Source organism: Grammomys surdaster, unplaced genomic scaffold, assembly GCF_004785775.1.
Source record: "Grammomys surdaster isolate TR1022 unplaced genomic scaffold, NIH_TR_1.0 129, whole genome shotgun sequence".
NCBI lineage: Eukaryota > Metazoa > Chordata > Mammalia > Rodentia > Muridae > Grammomys > Grammomys surdaster.
Genome location: NW_021604587.1, coordinates 17,370,476 through 17,386,109, shown reverse-complemented (window position 1 = coordinate 17,386,109; position 15,634 = coordinate 17,370,476). Strand labels below are relative to the sequence as shown.

The 15,634-nt window shown below is 42.4% G+C and overlaps 1 protein-coding gene across 1 annotated transcript in view; it reads right to left on the bottom strand.

Annotated features, from left to right (window-relative positions):
- The window catches only part of CUNH20orf194 (chromosome unknown C20orf194 homolog), a 131,173-nt gene that overhangs the window by 38,820 nt on the left and 76,719 nt on the right, over window positions 1-15,634 (bottom strand). Inside the window, exon 21 of the mRNA XM_028755558.1 lies at window positions 5,486-5,589. Within this exon, the coding sequence (XP_028611391.1) occupies window positions 5,486-5,589 (104 nt within the window). The remainder of the gene's footprint in view (window positions 1-5,485; window positions 5,590-15,634) is intronic.

The window sequence follows — 15,634 nt, the reverse complement described above, 5'->3', positions numbered from 1 at the left end:
TCAACTACTGAGTCATTTCTAGCCCTTCTTTAGAACTTAAATTAATTTTTTTAAAGACATGGTATGATGTTTCATTTTTGTTTGTTTGAAACAGGGTCTATTATATAGCCCAGACTATCATAGAACTAGCTATGCAGATGAGAATGGCCTTGAAATCACAGAGATCCACCTGCCTCAGCCTCTAGTGTACTGGGATTAAAGCTTTGTGGCCTTTTAATCTGTCAATGTGACATAATCTAGAATCACCTAGGAAGAGTCTTACTTGAGGAACTGTCATAACAAGTTGGTTTATGGAGGACTGTCTTGATTAGTAACTGACGTGGGAAGACCTTGCCAGATGTGGGTAGCAACAATTCCCCATTATGTGTATGAACAGAGACTGTCTGAATAGGAAAAGCCAAGTCAGCACTAGCAAGTAGACAAGCAAGCAAAACAAGCAAGGCTGAGGTTAGATCAGGCTGGCCTATGGACTTATCTGTGGGGGACTGTTTTGTTAACTGACGTAATACCCAGCCCACTGTGTACCAGAGGCATCATTTTCTAGGCATGGGATCCTCTACAGTATAAGAAAAGCAAAGCTAAACAGCAAGCAAACAAGCATGGATGTGTCTATTTGTCTCTGCTTGTTATTTTAACTTTATGTGTATGAGTGTTTTGCCTGCATGTCTGTCTGTGCACTACGTGTGTGTACTACCCGTAGAGATCAGAGGAGGACACTGGATTCCCTGGGAATGGTCATGAGCTGCCACGTGGGTGCTGGGAATGGAGGTCTGGCCCTCTGGAATAGCAGCAGCCAGTACTTTTAATTGCTCAGACATCTCTTCGGCCATTCTTTGCTCTACCACTGTGACATCCCTTCCTAAATGAACTGTAACCTGTAAGTCCTTTCTTTGCTAAGTTGCTTTTTGACAGAGTATTTGTAATAACAACTGAAAGAAGCTAGTACACAAGGTTTTTCTATATAGCCTTGGCTGGCATGAATTTCCTATGTGGACCTGGCTGGCCTTAAACTTGTGCAATCTTCTGGCATCTGTTCCCGAGTGCTGGGGTTACAGTTACATACCGTCACATCTAGCACTTTTAAATATTTCCTAAGCTTAACTTACTCCTGAACGCTACCTTCAGATCTCCATGTATGCACCATGTGGTATGAGTGCCTCTTCCTTACCAGTAATAAGTTAAAGAAAAACTAAAAATTAAAATTATTATATTAAAATATTTAATTAAAATATTAAAATCTATTAGGTATTTATTTTGATTAGAAGGATTTATTTAATTATATGTATGTATACATGTCTGCATGTGAGTGCAGGCAGCAGAAGAGGCCAGAGCATAGGCTGAATCCTCTTGGATCCTGAGTTAAAGGCAGCTGTGAGCAGCTCAACATGGGTACTGGATTCTACGGAAGAGCAGCAAGTACTTTTAACCACTGAGCCATCTCTTTAGACCCTACTTTGAATTCTGTTGTTGTTGTTCTGTAACAAGGTTTCTCTGTGTATCCCTGGCTGTCCTGGAACTCCCTCTGTAGACCAGGCTGGCCTCAAACTCATAGAGATCCTCCTGCCTCTGCCTCCCAAGTGCTGGGATCAAAGGCATGTGACACCATTTCTGACTAAATTTTTTAAAATCATTAATCAATCAATTATTCAATTAAGTAACTTTTTGTTTTACAAGTTTTCTCTATGTAATCTTGGCTCTCCTAGAACTCACTTTATAGACCAGGCTGCCCTCAGAAGCTAGGCATCGTGGTGCACGCCTTTAATCCCAGTACTAGTGAGGCAAAGGCAGGTGGAGCTCTTCCAGTTCAAGGCTAAGCCTGGTCTACATAATGAGTTTGAGGACAGCCAGGACTATGTAGAGAGAGACCCTGTCTCAAAATTCCAAACCAAACCAAGCCAAACCAAAAAACTACTCCCTACAAGTTAGCTAACCTTGCTACTCCAACACTGTTTTTTTTTTTTTTTCATTTTGTTTTAAAGATTCAATTTACTTTATGAATTGTTGGGTGAAGTAGAAATTTCTGGTTTAGCCGGGCCGTGGTGGCACACGCCTTTAATCCCAGCACTTGGGAGGCAGAGGCAGGCGGATTTCTGAGTTCGAGGCCAGCCTGGTCTACAGAGTGAGTTCCAGGACAGCCAGAGCTACACAGAGAAACCCTGTCTCAAAAAACCAAAAAAAAAAGTTCTGGTTTCTTTGGAGACTCAGCTGTGTTATGTGATGTTTTTCTGGAAACTGTCTTATGAGAGGATGTTTTTGCTGAAGCAGGCATGTGGGAGGACATGTTTTGCTAAGAACAGATGCATGGTGTTTTTCTGGAGGCAGCCTGGAAAAAGGGTATGTGATGTTTTGCTAATGCAGATGCTTGAGAGGACACGTGATGCTTAGAAAAAATGTAAGTATAACCCAACAGACAGTGGATGATGCTGGATGATATTGGTACACCTTGCCGTTCTTTATTAGTCATTGTTGGGCTTTGCTGACTCTGATCTTCACTAACAATACTGGATGGTATTGGTTCGCCTTACCATTCTTTGTTGGTCATCATTTGTGTGGCTTCATAGAGAAAAATGCACAAAAAAACTTCTGGTGGTGTTCTGGCAGCTTCTTGCCACTTTCTCAGACTAAGGCTCATTGGAAGAGCCTTCAGTTTCTTCTAGACTGACCTGCCCTTGCTGATAAGTGAATGGTGCTTGCCAAACCTCACACAGCTGATCTGTGAATGGTGTTTGCAAGTGGATTGACTGAGCTGCTGCTGCTGACTCAAGTACAATGAACTGCTGATATCCTGACAACATAGATAGGATCTGCTCCAAAGAAGCAATGTCTAAGCAGGTCCACATCCTCCTTTGCTCTAGTAACCTTTCCTTTCCACTGCCTCTGGAGGGGGGTGGGCTAGAAGGGAGGCTTAAGCATTTAAGAACCCTTATTAAAAGTAGGTTTTCAAAAATCTAAGCCTACAGCTGGGAGTTGATTTGGTGATGCTATGTATTCCAGTGCTAAATTCTGTGCCCCAAAGACAGTGAAGTTTTAGATACACCATCTTTTGTTGTGCAAAATTTGCACCCCAATTTAAAATTATTGGTTATAAAAATAGCTACAGCCAATTACTATAGGAAACAGAGTTAGGTGGGTTTTCAGTTATCTGGCTGGGGGGTCACAGGTGGAGGAAAAAGGAGAAAGGGAGAGCAGAGTGGAGAAGAGAGAGAGAACAGAAGGTCTCCATTAGTCATGATGGACCAGCAGCAGGTACCAGAGTGAAATGCCTCTCCAGAACACAAGACTGCTGGAGTAGAAATAACCTAGAAAATTTCAAACAGCAAGTATTTGGGGAGCACACTTGGGAAGTAGCCAGTTGTTAGAGAATTATATTAGGGGTAATCCCCCAGTAATTGTGCAGAGCCTAATATAAATATATCATAGTATGAGTTTCGTTCATTTGGAAGTTACATGGAGATAAAAATAAAAATATGAATTTACAATGAATGTTTTGCCTGCATATATGTCTATGTACCACATGTGTGCCTGATATCCATCAATGTCAGAAGAGGACATCAGATCCCCTGGAATTGGAATTATTGTTATAAGCTGCCATGTGGGTGCTGGGAACTGAACCTGGGTCCTTTGCTGTAGCAACAAAAGTTCTCTTAACTGTTTAACCATTACTCTAAACCCAATTTTTTATTCTTTTTTCTTTTTTTTTTGTTTTTTCGAGCCAATTTTTTATTCTTTTGTTTTGTTTTGTTTTTCGAGACCAGGTTTCTCTGTGTAGCCCTGGCTGTCCTGGAACTCACTCTGTAGACCAGGCTGGCCTCGAACTCAGAAATCAGCCTGCCTCTGCCTCCCAAGTGCTGGGATTAAAGGCGTGTGCCACCACCGCCCAGCTCCAATTTTTTATTCTTAAATTTTTTTTAAAATTTATTCCTGTGCGTGTTTGAGTGTCAGCCCTGTATTTGTCTGTCATGTCAGAATTCCTGGAGTTGGTGTTACAAGTGGTTGTGAGCTCCCTGCCATGGGTACTGGGAAACAAACTGGGTCCTCTGTAACCCATGTGCTCATAACCACTGAGCCATCTCTCTAGCTTCCTTTAGCACTGTTTTTTAAATGACTTATACTTTCTTGATGATAAAAGGAGGAGGAAGAGGAAGAAGATCATGATAATGATGGTTTTGGTTTTTGTTGTTGTTTTTGATTTTGAGACAGGGTTTCTCTGTGGTAGCCCTGGCTGTCCTGGAACTCACTCTGTTCACACTGTAGACCAGGCTAGCCTCAAACTCAGAGATCCATCTGCCTTTGCCTCCCAAGTGCTGGGATTAAAAGTGTGCACCACCACTAACCGGCTGATGTTAGAAGACTATTTATAAAAACTAATATTAAAACCCTTTTAATGGTGAGGTGGCTAAGTGATGTAAGAGAGCTTGCTGTTCTTCCAGAGAACCTGAGTGCAAGCTCTAGTACTCCATGTTAGGAAGTTTATAACTCCCTGTAATTACAGCCTTCTGGATCCAATGCCCTCTTCTGCCTTCCGCAGGAAACTGCACTTGTGTACATATATACAGACAAGTTCAAACAAGAAAGTAAGCCAGGTGGTAGCTCACACCTTTAATCCCAGCATTCAAGAGGCAAAGGAAGGTGAATCTATGAGTTCAAGGCCGGCCTGGTCTATATCGTGAGCTCCAGGACAGCAGAGGTACACAGAAAAATCCTGTCAAAACAAACATAAAAATGAACAAAACCCTCTTTTATCTAATAAGATCATCCAGTCTGCCTAGCTGATGTTCCCAAGTTTCTAGCAGGATTTTTCTGAAGAAAGATTTGATCATGAATTTATCTGTTGAGCCATCCAGCCAAACCACTTAACTCCATGTTCTAGTTGAGGCTGAGACCAGACCAAGTGGAAGCCCCGCCCCTCTACTCCACTACTGCACTGAGAGAGACCACCTATGTTCTAGCCAGTGAGTACAGAATGGGGAAAACCTGGATCTACCACCCAAGGGGATGAGTAATGCTGGTGTAGATGGTTCTTAGGGAACACATCTGTGGAGGGAGAGGTTAAACTTGATGTTAAACTCTCATGGAGGAAATGAGCAATTTTTACATCTTTGTTCTATGTATAATTCTTTCTTGGGGCTAAGGGATATGTTAAAGCCCCATCAATATCACAGGGTGAACCTTCCAGCTCTGAAGTGTGTGAGCCTTGGGTTTGTGTGAGGAGCCACTGGAGGTCTTTTTCAGCTATTTTCTATGTGTCTTTGGGGTCAAAGATCTGGCCATGGGGCTGGGATGACTCTTCCGACCAGAAGGCCTTTCTAGTTAAGCATGGAAGTATTCTGGGAGTGCATAGGCTTCTGCTCATTTTCCTTGCTGGCTTGCTCCAATGGCTACTGTGGTTTCTGGCATCCTGCCACATGATAGCCCTGGCTACCATGGGAAAGGGAAAACGTGATGTACTTCAGAGCACTAAAGCCAGGGCTAAAAGACCACATACCCCATCATAGAAGGAGACAGAATTCATGTGGTCCTTGGAAATGACGATACTTCCATGATGACGGTGAGAAAATAGAAGACCACCAGAGAAGAAATACACATTTCCTAGAAGAAAAAGAATGCTGGTCAGAGCTGGAGTGCTAATCCTTGGGCTAGATTCTTGAAGGTACTAGAAGAAGAAACAATCTGACGAAAGATGTTTCTACTTTTGGTATTCTAACTACTGAAATAATATACAACAAAGAATTAAAATTTCCTACGGAATCACAAGCTGAGAAAGGGAAAGACTGCATCCTGAAAGCAGATTTTACACACCTCTGAGGACTTATCCAACAGGCAGGACTGAACAGAGCTGAGACAATGATGTAATTCTCAATGAGTGGGACAGCACCTTGGTCAGCGCTCTTTACTCAAGCATTCTCCTGCCTCTACTGGCCATCTTTATTTACTTACTTATTTACTTATGATTTTCAAGACAAAGTTTCTCTGTGTAGCCTCAGCTGTCCTGGAATTCTCTATGTAGATCAGGTTGGCCTCAAACTCAGAGATCTCCTTGCTTCTGTCTTTCAAGTGCTAAGATTAAAGGTGTGTAGCACCAAGCCTGGCTTCTTGCCCACTATTCAAACCTAAACCTTCAGAAATGTAGCTAAGTTATCAGAACCTTATAAAATTGAGTGTGGCAGTAGCCACGCCTATAATCCCAGGACTCAGAAAGTGATAGCAGGAGAATTAGGGAGTTCGACATCATCTTTGGCTATACAGTAAACCAAAGCCAGCTTGTACCATATTAGAAATGAAAAAACTAACTAAACTAGTAAGTCTAAAAACCAGCATGTACATGTACACACACACACACACACACACACACACACCCCTACCTTCTCTCTAAAACAAAACCAATGAAACAGAAAAGTGAAACCCCGCCATGCACAGAACCTGGAAGACAGACTTAGTATCACTGTACTTCATGATGGGTGATTTGACCTTTTTCTAATGAGACTACATGGGATCCATCTCTATTCTCTGCCTGCCTCTTTAACTGGTGTATGGAGGTGGGAGGCCCAACCTATCTTGTGTGGTAGCTTGTTGTATGTGTCTGAGACTCAGGGAGAAGAAAAACAGAAAACAGCCATATACCCACACAGGCTAAACAACGACCTTGAATATACATGAACCTGAGCACATTGCTCTTGCAACCCACTCCCTGTTAACAAGAGACCTTGAAGGAAGGTCAGAGAGGCTGCTATATAGTTTATTCTTTGCAAAAATGCTTACGGACACCTTGCTACATCCCCAAGTGGCCGTCCCTTCCTCCTACCTTTATTGGTTGTCTAAACAACCAATAAATTATAAGTCAAATTACATAGGAGACTGGAAGAAACATTAAAAAAAAAAAAAGCTGAAGCTTCCTATTAAACACTCTAAAACCTTTGCTTATGGAAAGGAAACTTATCGCCCCTGGTAACCTTTATGCTAAAGGCTTAGTCCTCTCGCTGCTAACTCCTTTGTTAGACAGAGGCTGCTGCTGCATTCTCAGAACTTAAGTCACTTAAATGTCCAAGGTCTTCCCCTTTCCTTCCCTTTCCTTTTCAGTGACTCTTTACAAACTAGCCAATCTAAACCTGCTGTTGATTGCCCAAGATTCCTAATGACATGCTCAGCATAACTAAGAGCCATTTTTCTGAAGACGCTCCGCCCCCCTCACTGGGCTACAGAGACCAGGCGTTCACCCCATCACTCCAGTAGTAGTAAGGAGATACCACTATCAGGTGCACTTACACAACCTGCATGCTGATCCTTCTGGTCTGGGAAGCTCAAATAACCTTCCAGACTCTCAAACAGAAAAGCAGCACAGACACAGTTTTGCATAAGAACAGGGAAAAGAGTAGGTGTGCTGCTTGGTACTGGCTTGCTGACATTGCAGAAGCTGCTGGAGGACCACTCCCAGGATTTGGGCTAGCCTGGGCTACATAGACAGACCCTGTCTCTAAAAATCCCCAAAAGAAAACAAAAACAAAAACCAACCAACCAAACAACTCCTAAAAACAAAAATCAAAAGCCAACAACAACAAGCATATATATTGTCAGTTGATGTGGAGAAGCAAAATTCACATTCCCTTATTGGGTGTCTTCAAAGAGAATATGTTTAAAATAATTTGAATATATCTGCTCCATTTGTGTGATTTGTTTTAAAAATCTCCCTCACCTTGTAGAACCTGTATGTAAATCTTTTAATCTTCCCTACCTGAAAAAGCTTTCTTTAACACAAAGATCCTTCTGCATTCCCAGAACTTGACTCCTGCCCCTTCTCTATCATTTCTTTTGTGCTTGTGGTTTTAAAATTAGCTAATCTTGAAAGACTATGTGCAGTGGTGGGGTGGCGCACGCCTTTAATACCAGCACTTGGGAGGCAGAGGCAGGTGGATTTCTGAGTTCCAGGCCAGCCTGGTCTACAGAGTGAGTTCCAGGACAGCTAGCGCTACACAGAGAAACCTGGTCTCGAAAAACAAAACAAAACAAAACAAAACAAAAAACCACAAACAAACAAACAAACAAAAAGAAAAAAGAAAAGAAAGACTGTGTGGTTAGACCAAGGACACTCAGAAAAGATACCATAACCACCTGTGTTAGAATAAAAACCAAAGTGTTTCCAGTTAGATATCAAGAACCCAGGACAAGTCTCACTCAGTCCGTGGCTCCTCTCAAAACCCTGGGCCTGTCCTTACCCTGTACCTCTCCCTCCAGTGGGCTGGGCTTCTGCTTCCTTCCCCTGGCCTGATCCCTACAGAACTCAGACATTTTGGTGACTGGTCTGCCTCTCTTGGTTGGGGCTCCTCTCTTGCTTTCCCTCCCCATCTCTTCTCACAGTCTGGTTTAGGCCAGCCGTGTTCAGCCTGGACTCTGCCCGCTTTCTCCTTTACATCACTATAAAGTCTCTGTGCTTTAGTCGGAGTCATCTTCCCTGCTCCCTTTATTGCATTCTTTGACTTTCTAGCTCAGTCTAGGTTCTGGCCCACACACTTTTACCAAAAGAAACTGCCTTGCCAGGTTACTTTTGCTTTCTTCACATGGTCCTTTGTGCCACTCTGAGATGATTCTTTAGAATCTAACACATTAGTGAATTCTCCAGGTTTGGCAGAAGCTAGCTCAACCCTAAAGCCATCATATTGCTCATCTAGAGCCCAAAGAGACACAATGGCCACAGTTTACAAATACTGAACAGATCTTTTTTCCTCTCTCTTTTTAGATTTATTTATTTTATGTGTATAAATGTTTGCCTGCATGTATGTATGTGTACTTTGCGTATACCTGGTACCCACAGACATCAGAAGAGAGTGTCAAATATAACTGAAGTTACAGATGATTATTAACTATCATTGTGGGTGGGTTATTGCTCTAGTCCCTGGAAACATTCTTCTAAATTTTTTCTTTTATTTTTATTTTATGTGTATGAGTGTTTGCCTGTATGTATGTATATGTACCATGTGTGTGCAGTGGCTCTGAAGGCCAGAAGACCTTGAAGAGACCTTAGCAAGTGACCTTGAAGGAAGGTCAGAGAGGCTGGTATAATGCTGGATGCCCTGGGACTGGAGTTATTGGCTGTAAGTCATCATGCAGGACCTGGCAACTGACCCCAAGGCCTCTGTGGGACTAAAGTAGAACAAGGTCGACAAGGCCAACCATGAGCAGTAATTATTATGTGCTGCTCACTGCCAAGCATGACTTCATGTGTTACCTGGAACAGAGTGACCTGGAGAAACAGCTGAAACAATGGGTCATTGCCCTTAACAAGATAACCACAAACGCTTAAAGCTTATACCAGTTAACTATGACATATGGCTCAAAAAAAAAAAAAAAAAAAAAAAGCAGACTACCAGGTACACTTTCTTGCTTGCTCACCCATCTTGTGGTGTTAGAGTACAAAATGAAAATGCAAACTGGACCTAGAACCAAACCCTTTCAGGAGCTGTCCTGGCTTCAGTCTTCCTGTGACATCTCCTGTTTTCCACTTATAACCTGTGTCAAAGTGTTTATTCCAGAAAAACTGCCTGTGGCAGTCAACCAGTGCTCTTCACTGCTGGGCCATCTCTATAGCCCAACTTTCTTCTCTCTCTCTCTCTCTCTCTCTCTCTCTCTCTCTCTCTCTCTCTCTCTCTCTCTCTCTCTCTTTCTCTCTCTCTCTCTCATGTGTCCTGTGGACATAAGAGGTAGAGTGAAGGCAGACCTTTACTGTCCAGACTATCCTGTCACATGGGTAAAAGCAGCTTAGTCTCAGAGTTTTCAAGGCCTTTTCACTGTCCCATAAACGTGAACTGCACCTCTGTTCCTCACTGCTGAACAAACTCTTCCAAGAGAAAGAAAGAAAGAAAGAAAGAAAGAAAGAAAGAAAGAAAGAAAGAAAGAAAGAAAGACAGAAGGAGAGACAACAAGAGCAGCAGCAACAAAACACTTTCAAGCTTGATCACCACAGGAGAATGAAGAAGCAAGAAACAACCATTCACTGGGCCCTACAAGGAACAATACACCTACCTGTGCATGGTCAGTTGATTTTCAACAAAGGTAATTAAATAAATGCATTTTCAACAAAGACAAGTCAAAGGAGAAAGGAAGGTCTTTTCAACAAATGGTGCTGCAAAAACTAGATATTTATATGTAAAACGAGCATTAAAAAAGACCCCTCACGTTGGAAATTCTACCTGGTGCCACCAGCCACAGAAGAAAATGTCATTATTCACAGGAACAGTGAGTACTGAGAAGGATTCCAACTCAGGTAAGGCAAAATTCCTGTCTAATGAACAAAGCTTCAAAGTAAAAGTCAGACATCTGATGTGCTGGCCCACATCTTTAATTCTAGCACCCGGGAAGCAGAGACAGGGGATCGCTATGAGTTCTAGGCCAGCATGGTCTACAGAGTAAGTTCCAGGTCAATCAGGGCTACCTCCTGAGACCCTGTCACAAAAACCAAAACAAAACAGAATCCTCAAATAAACACAACAAAGATGCAGATTGAAGGGCAAGGGAAGACACAACAGAGCAATGGCCACTGAGCTGCAACCACTGCACTTCAGTGGCAGGGCCTGGCCAGGTCAATGATTATAACCATACTCTAGATGGTCCAGAATCTGGGGGAACTACATTAGCTTGGTATATAAAGAATAAGTTTTAAAAGATTCAAAATGAACTTTTACAGATGAAAAATACAGAAATATACAACAGACAAGGTAAGTGGCATTATGCAAGGCACAGGTCAGTATGAATCTCTGGGTCCACAAACTAGTTCAGGTGGAAGACAATTTACAGAACAAAGGCTGGGCTGCTGCTCAAGGACAGACACTGGGTGGTTAGGCATATAGTGGTCACTCCTGCTCCCAATACACACAGAACCGTTCTGGCCATTCCTCTCTAACCATTCCAGGCTAACAGCTATTTACACAGCCTCTACATGGTACTCACTAACCTGGAGCTCGCAGTACAAAAGCTGACTTACAATCAGAAGGCTTATGCAAGTGCGATCCCACTTTACTTACGGCACTTAAGCTTCTATAGATTCTGATGAACAGAGGGTTCTAGAACAATACATGATATGGAAAAATGGACAGACATAGAAACAGAGACTATACAAGCTGGGTACAGTCGCACATGTCTACAGCCCAAGCACTCAGGAGGATTCTGGTGCTCACACTTGAAACTTGGGACTTGAGAGGCTTCGGCAGGAAGATCAGCATCCATTCAAGGCCAGCCCTGCTGCACAATGAGTTCTATTCTGAAGCCTGTGTCACAAGGGAGAGACTCTGCTCCAAGAATAAATGGAATAGATGCTATGCAACATAAAATGCTAAGAAAAAATACTCAGAGCAACTTCACAGAGCAAGAGGGAATGGTAGAATTTCAATGACGCCAACACGTATGCCACTGGGATGGAAAAGGTTAGTGGCGGCACTTACCTGGAGGCTAAGTCAGTGGCAAGTCTGAGGCTATCACAGGAAGACTCTATCTCAATCCATAATTGAAAGAAAAGGAAATTACAGAAGAATTTCCCAATTCTATTCTGTGGAAAAGTATAAATGTACTGATCTATGAAGTTAAGCAAATCCTGAGTACAAACAAATCAAGAAGCCCAGAGGCAGACACATCCAGACCAAACAGCCTGCACATGAGTGATACAGCGTTTGTTACTATGTATGCACAGTCTTATCCTCAGCACCTCACAGAATAAAATAAAACAAAATAAAATAAGAGTCAGTGATAATATGAATATCTTTAAAACAGAGAGAAAAAGATACCAGAACAGTAGATTTCTACTCAAGAACAACTTTTAAGAGTATGGCAAACAGGCAGCCACAACATTAGAATATACAGGGGAAACTATGTAACGGTCCTCAGAGGTGTGTAGACAGCTGGATATTTCTACTTTTTAATTTATTATTATTATTGACTTTTTGAGACAGGATTTTTTTGTGTAGCCTTTTTTTGTTCTGATACTCACTCTATCGACCAGGTTGGCCTTGAACTCATACAGCTCCTCCTTCCTCTGCCTCCTGAGTGTTGGGACTAAAGGTGTATGCTACCACTGCCCAGCTGGATAGCTCTACATTTTATTATTGTTACTTACCATTTTACGTGTATGGGTGTTTACCCCATGTACACAGTGCCTGAGAAAGGCATAGGATCCCTTAGGACTAGAGTTACTGGTGCTTGTGAGCAACTGTGTGGGTGTTCGGAACAGAATCTGGGTCTTCAGGAAGAGCAGCCAGTAGCCAGTGCTCTTAACTGCTAAGTCATCTCTCCAGCCCCTATCTCTAGCTTTACAAAGCAGGAGAGGAAATGAGAGAGAATACGAATACCATCAGCAGATGGCCAGAAGCAGAGAGGTCAGGAGAGCCATACCACAGGCTTAGTAAGAGGCATTTCAGTAAAGAGCACGAAGAGGGGAGCCAGACAGAGGTGAGTGCCGAGTGCATGGGAGGAAGCTCTTTCCCTAGTATCAGATCTGCTGAGTTAGTGGCATGGCAACCCTGCAACTCCTGTGGGCCACACTTTTGGAAATTTAAAAGCAAATGCCACCAGAATATATGCTGAAACCTGACCAAGAGAATATCTAAAAACTGTGGAGAAGAAGCTTTAACCCAAATTGTACAAGGTTCAGGAATGTGGAATCTTGTTCAGAGCCAGAGTCTGTAGGGGAACAAAGACTCAGGTTCCAAGAGCCCTGGATATCAGGAAGGACTGGTGAGGCCAATATCTACAACCCAACTGAAGATGAGACAGCATCAAGACCTTGTGAGGAGCTTCCAAGCTCATAGTCAGCAATCATAACCATCCAGAGGCATCACTTGGGAAGGACTTTCTACTGACTGGGCCAGCATCTGTAGCTTAATCTCAGATGACTGCCCGGGGCCATGCACTGCCCCTATCTATAATCCAATTTAGATAAGATACACTCACGAGTGTGAAAGGCACAGGGAACTAGGGAAGGAAATCCAAGAGCCCAAAGCCTGGAAACAGCACACAGGCCAGACAGCATGCTTACTCAACAGCCCCACCCAGCGGTCTGCTCATCACATGCAGTCTTTCATTACGCAATATCCATAATTTAATCTAGCAGCCCGCTGTCTGTGTCCTCTCTCTGTCTCCTCCTCTTGCCCTAGTATTTTCCCTTTTCACAGACTTTCTCAAAGGACACTAGCCGGCCTTCTCTGTAGAGTCTCTGCCTCAGACTTCTAAAAGCTGGGTATTTTTTTTTAGAGTATTTGACTGAGGTTTTTTTTACCCTTTTCTTCCGCTATTAGCTTTAACTGCTTCATACCTCCTATCCTACATTTCCCTTTTCTATTTATATTTCTCTCATCTTCTTTTTCTTTATCAACCCAATACTAATCACCAGTCTATCTGTGCTTCTCTGTCTTTCTACTCATAACATCTATTTAATATACCAGTACACATGAGCTTCTGTGGTCTTTTAATTCCTAACATGACTGGCACTTAAGGGACGATGCTTTTTATTAGGTCATTGCTGAACTTTCATAGTAAATACACTGTTCGCTAGTGTTAGTAGACAGCACTCTACCCTCAGGTGAGCACTGGGGACCAAGCTTGTAACTCAGACACTAATGTTGCAGGGGAGAAGAGCACCTTACCCCACGACAGCCTTGAATACTGTAATTATATCAAATGAAAGAATTAAAAGAATTTCAATGAAACATCAGATATACAAGTGCCAAAGCAAACAAAACAAAACAAAAAACAGGAAAAACCAAGGTCAAAGGATCCCTAATTACTAATCCTGGTAATAAATGAAACTCCAGACAACGAATCCAAGAGACTAGTGAAAAGTATGTTTAAAGAAATCAAAGAGAATACAAATGAACTATTGAACAAATTCTAAGAAAACACAAACAACAGCTGAATGAATAAATAAAATCAACACAGTATATGAACATGGAATTCAATAAAAATATCAAAAACAAATTACAAATGAAAACTTCAATAATTCAAATGAAAGATTCTATGTAGAGTTTTACCTATAGAATGAATCAAGAGAATGACAGGAAATCAGGACTTGAAAAAAAGATAAGGAGATTGGAACATTCAGACATAAATAAAGATAAATTAATTAGAAAGCATAATCATAACACTGGGAGGTAGATCTCTGTGAGTTCGAGGCCAGTGTGGTCTATATAGTAAGTCTCAGGCTGACTAGGGCTATACTGTGAGATGCTATCACAATTAATCAACCAGCCAACCAACCAACCAACACCCAATCAATCAATATCAAAACAAACCCCAAAACAAACAAAACCCCAGGAGAATGGGATCCAAAGAGCTCACCCTTCCTGTATACCCCTGTGTACATAAGGGTGTACCTAACACCCTTCCTATATACCCCTGTGTATAGCCTATAAGCAAAGGCTAGCAGTCTCAAAATAAAACCTGCCTTGTCTCTACTTTTAATTTTGAACTTCCTAGCCTCTAGAATTGCCTAAGAGAATTATTATTTAAGTCACAGTCTTAGGATTTTATGGTTGTGAACAGACACTATGACTGAGGTAATTCTTATAAGGACAACATTTAATTGGGGCTGGTTTACAGGTTCAGAGGTTCAGACCATTATCATCAAGCATGGTTGCATACAGACAGGCATGGTGCAGGAGGAGCTGAGAGTTCTACACTTTCATCTTAAGGGCTCTAGGAGAAGAGCAACTTCCAGGCAGCTAGGATGAGGGCCTTAAAACCTACCCCCACAATTCCTCCAACAAAGCCACACCTACTCCAACAAGGCCACACTACCAAAAAGTACCACTCCCTTTTTGGTTTAAGCATATTAAAACCACCATAGTCATCCAGTTTAAAATGTATTAGAAATCTAACTTGAGACAATATGGTATCTTCTCAGGGAAGAGTTGAATAATGGAACAGAACAGAGGTGACATAGAACAAGACTTGATTTAGGGGTTGGGGAGTTAGTTCAGTGGTAGGTTTTCCTAGAAATTTTTGAGAACCATTGGCATTTGCAGAAGAACGGGCAAAGAATTTTAGTTAAAGATTGTTGCTGGGACAGGTGCTTACATCTCTGTATTGTAAATTGTCCTCTTATCACAGACCACTTTCAAAGATCAAAGCAGAAAAAAAAATGTCTGACTTAGTGTCTGGTCCAAAAGAAAACTCTAGTTTCCCAGACACCAAAAGGCAGTCCGAATAATCAGCATTGGGCTCGGCCTGGACTACAGAAGGATTTCTGGCAGCTAGATAAAAAGCCAGCACCCCTCAGAAACGTGTGAAGGTGCTTCCCAACTACCCAAAGGACTCACTTCCCTCATCGCCGACAGAAGGGACACACACTACCTATGCCACCTGTCAGCTTACCACAGCCCATGCTGCTCTTCAGGTTCCTCAGTGTCTCAAGTACCTGTTACACATTTCAATGTGGGCAGTAGCATCTTCTCACCATGCTTCTCACCTCCTCCCCACCCTCAGCTCCCTCCAGCTCAGGACTTCCGTCCCTACAGTCACTCACCCTCCTTATAGTCCTGCTGTTCCCGCTGTCTTCTCTCTGCTCTGCTCCTGCTTCTCGCTCTGGTTCTCTCTGCTCTGATCTCTGCTGTTCTGTCTCACAGACAGCCCTGCCATGTCCAGTCTGCTGTTCTGTCTC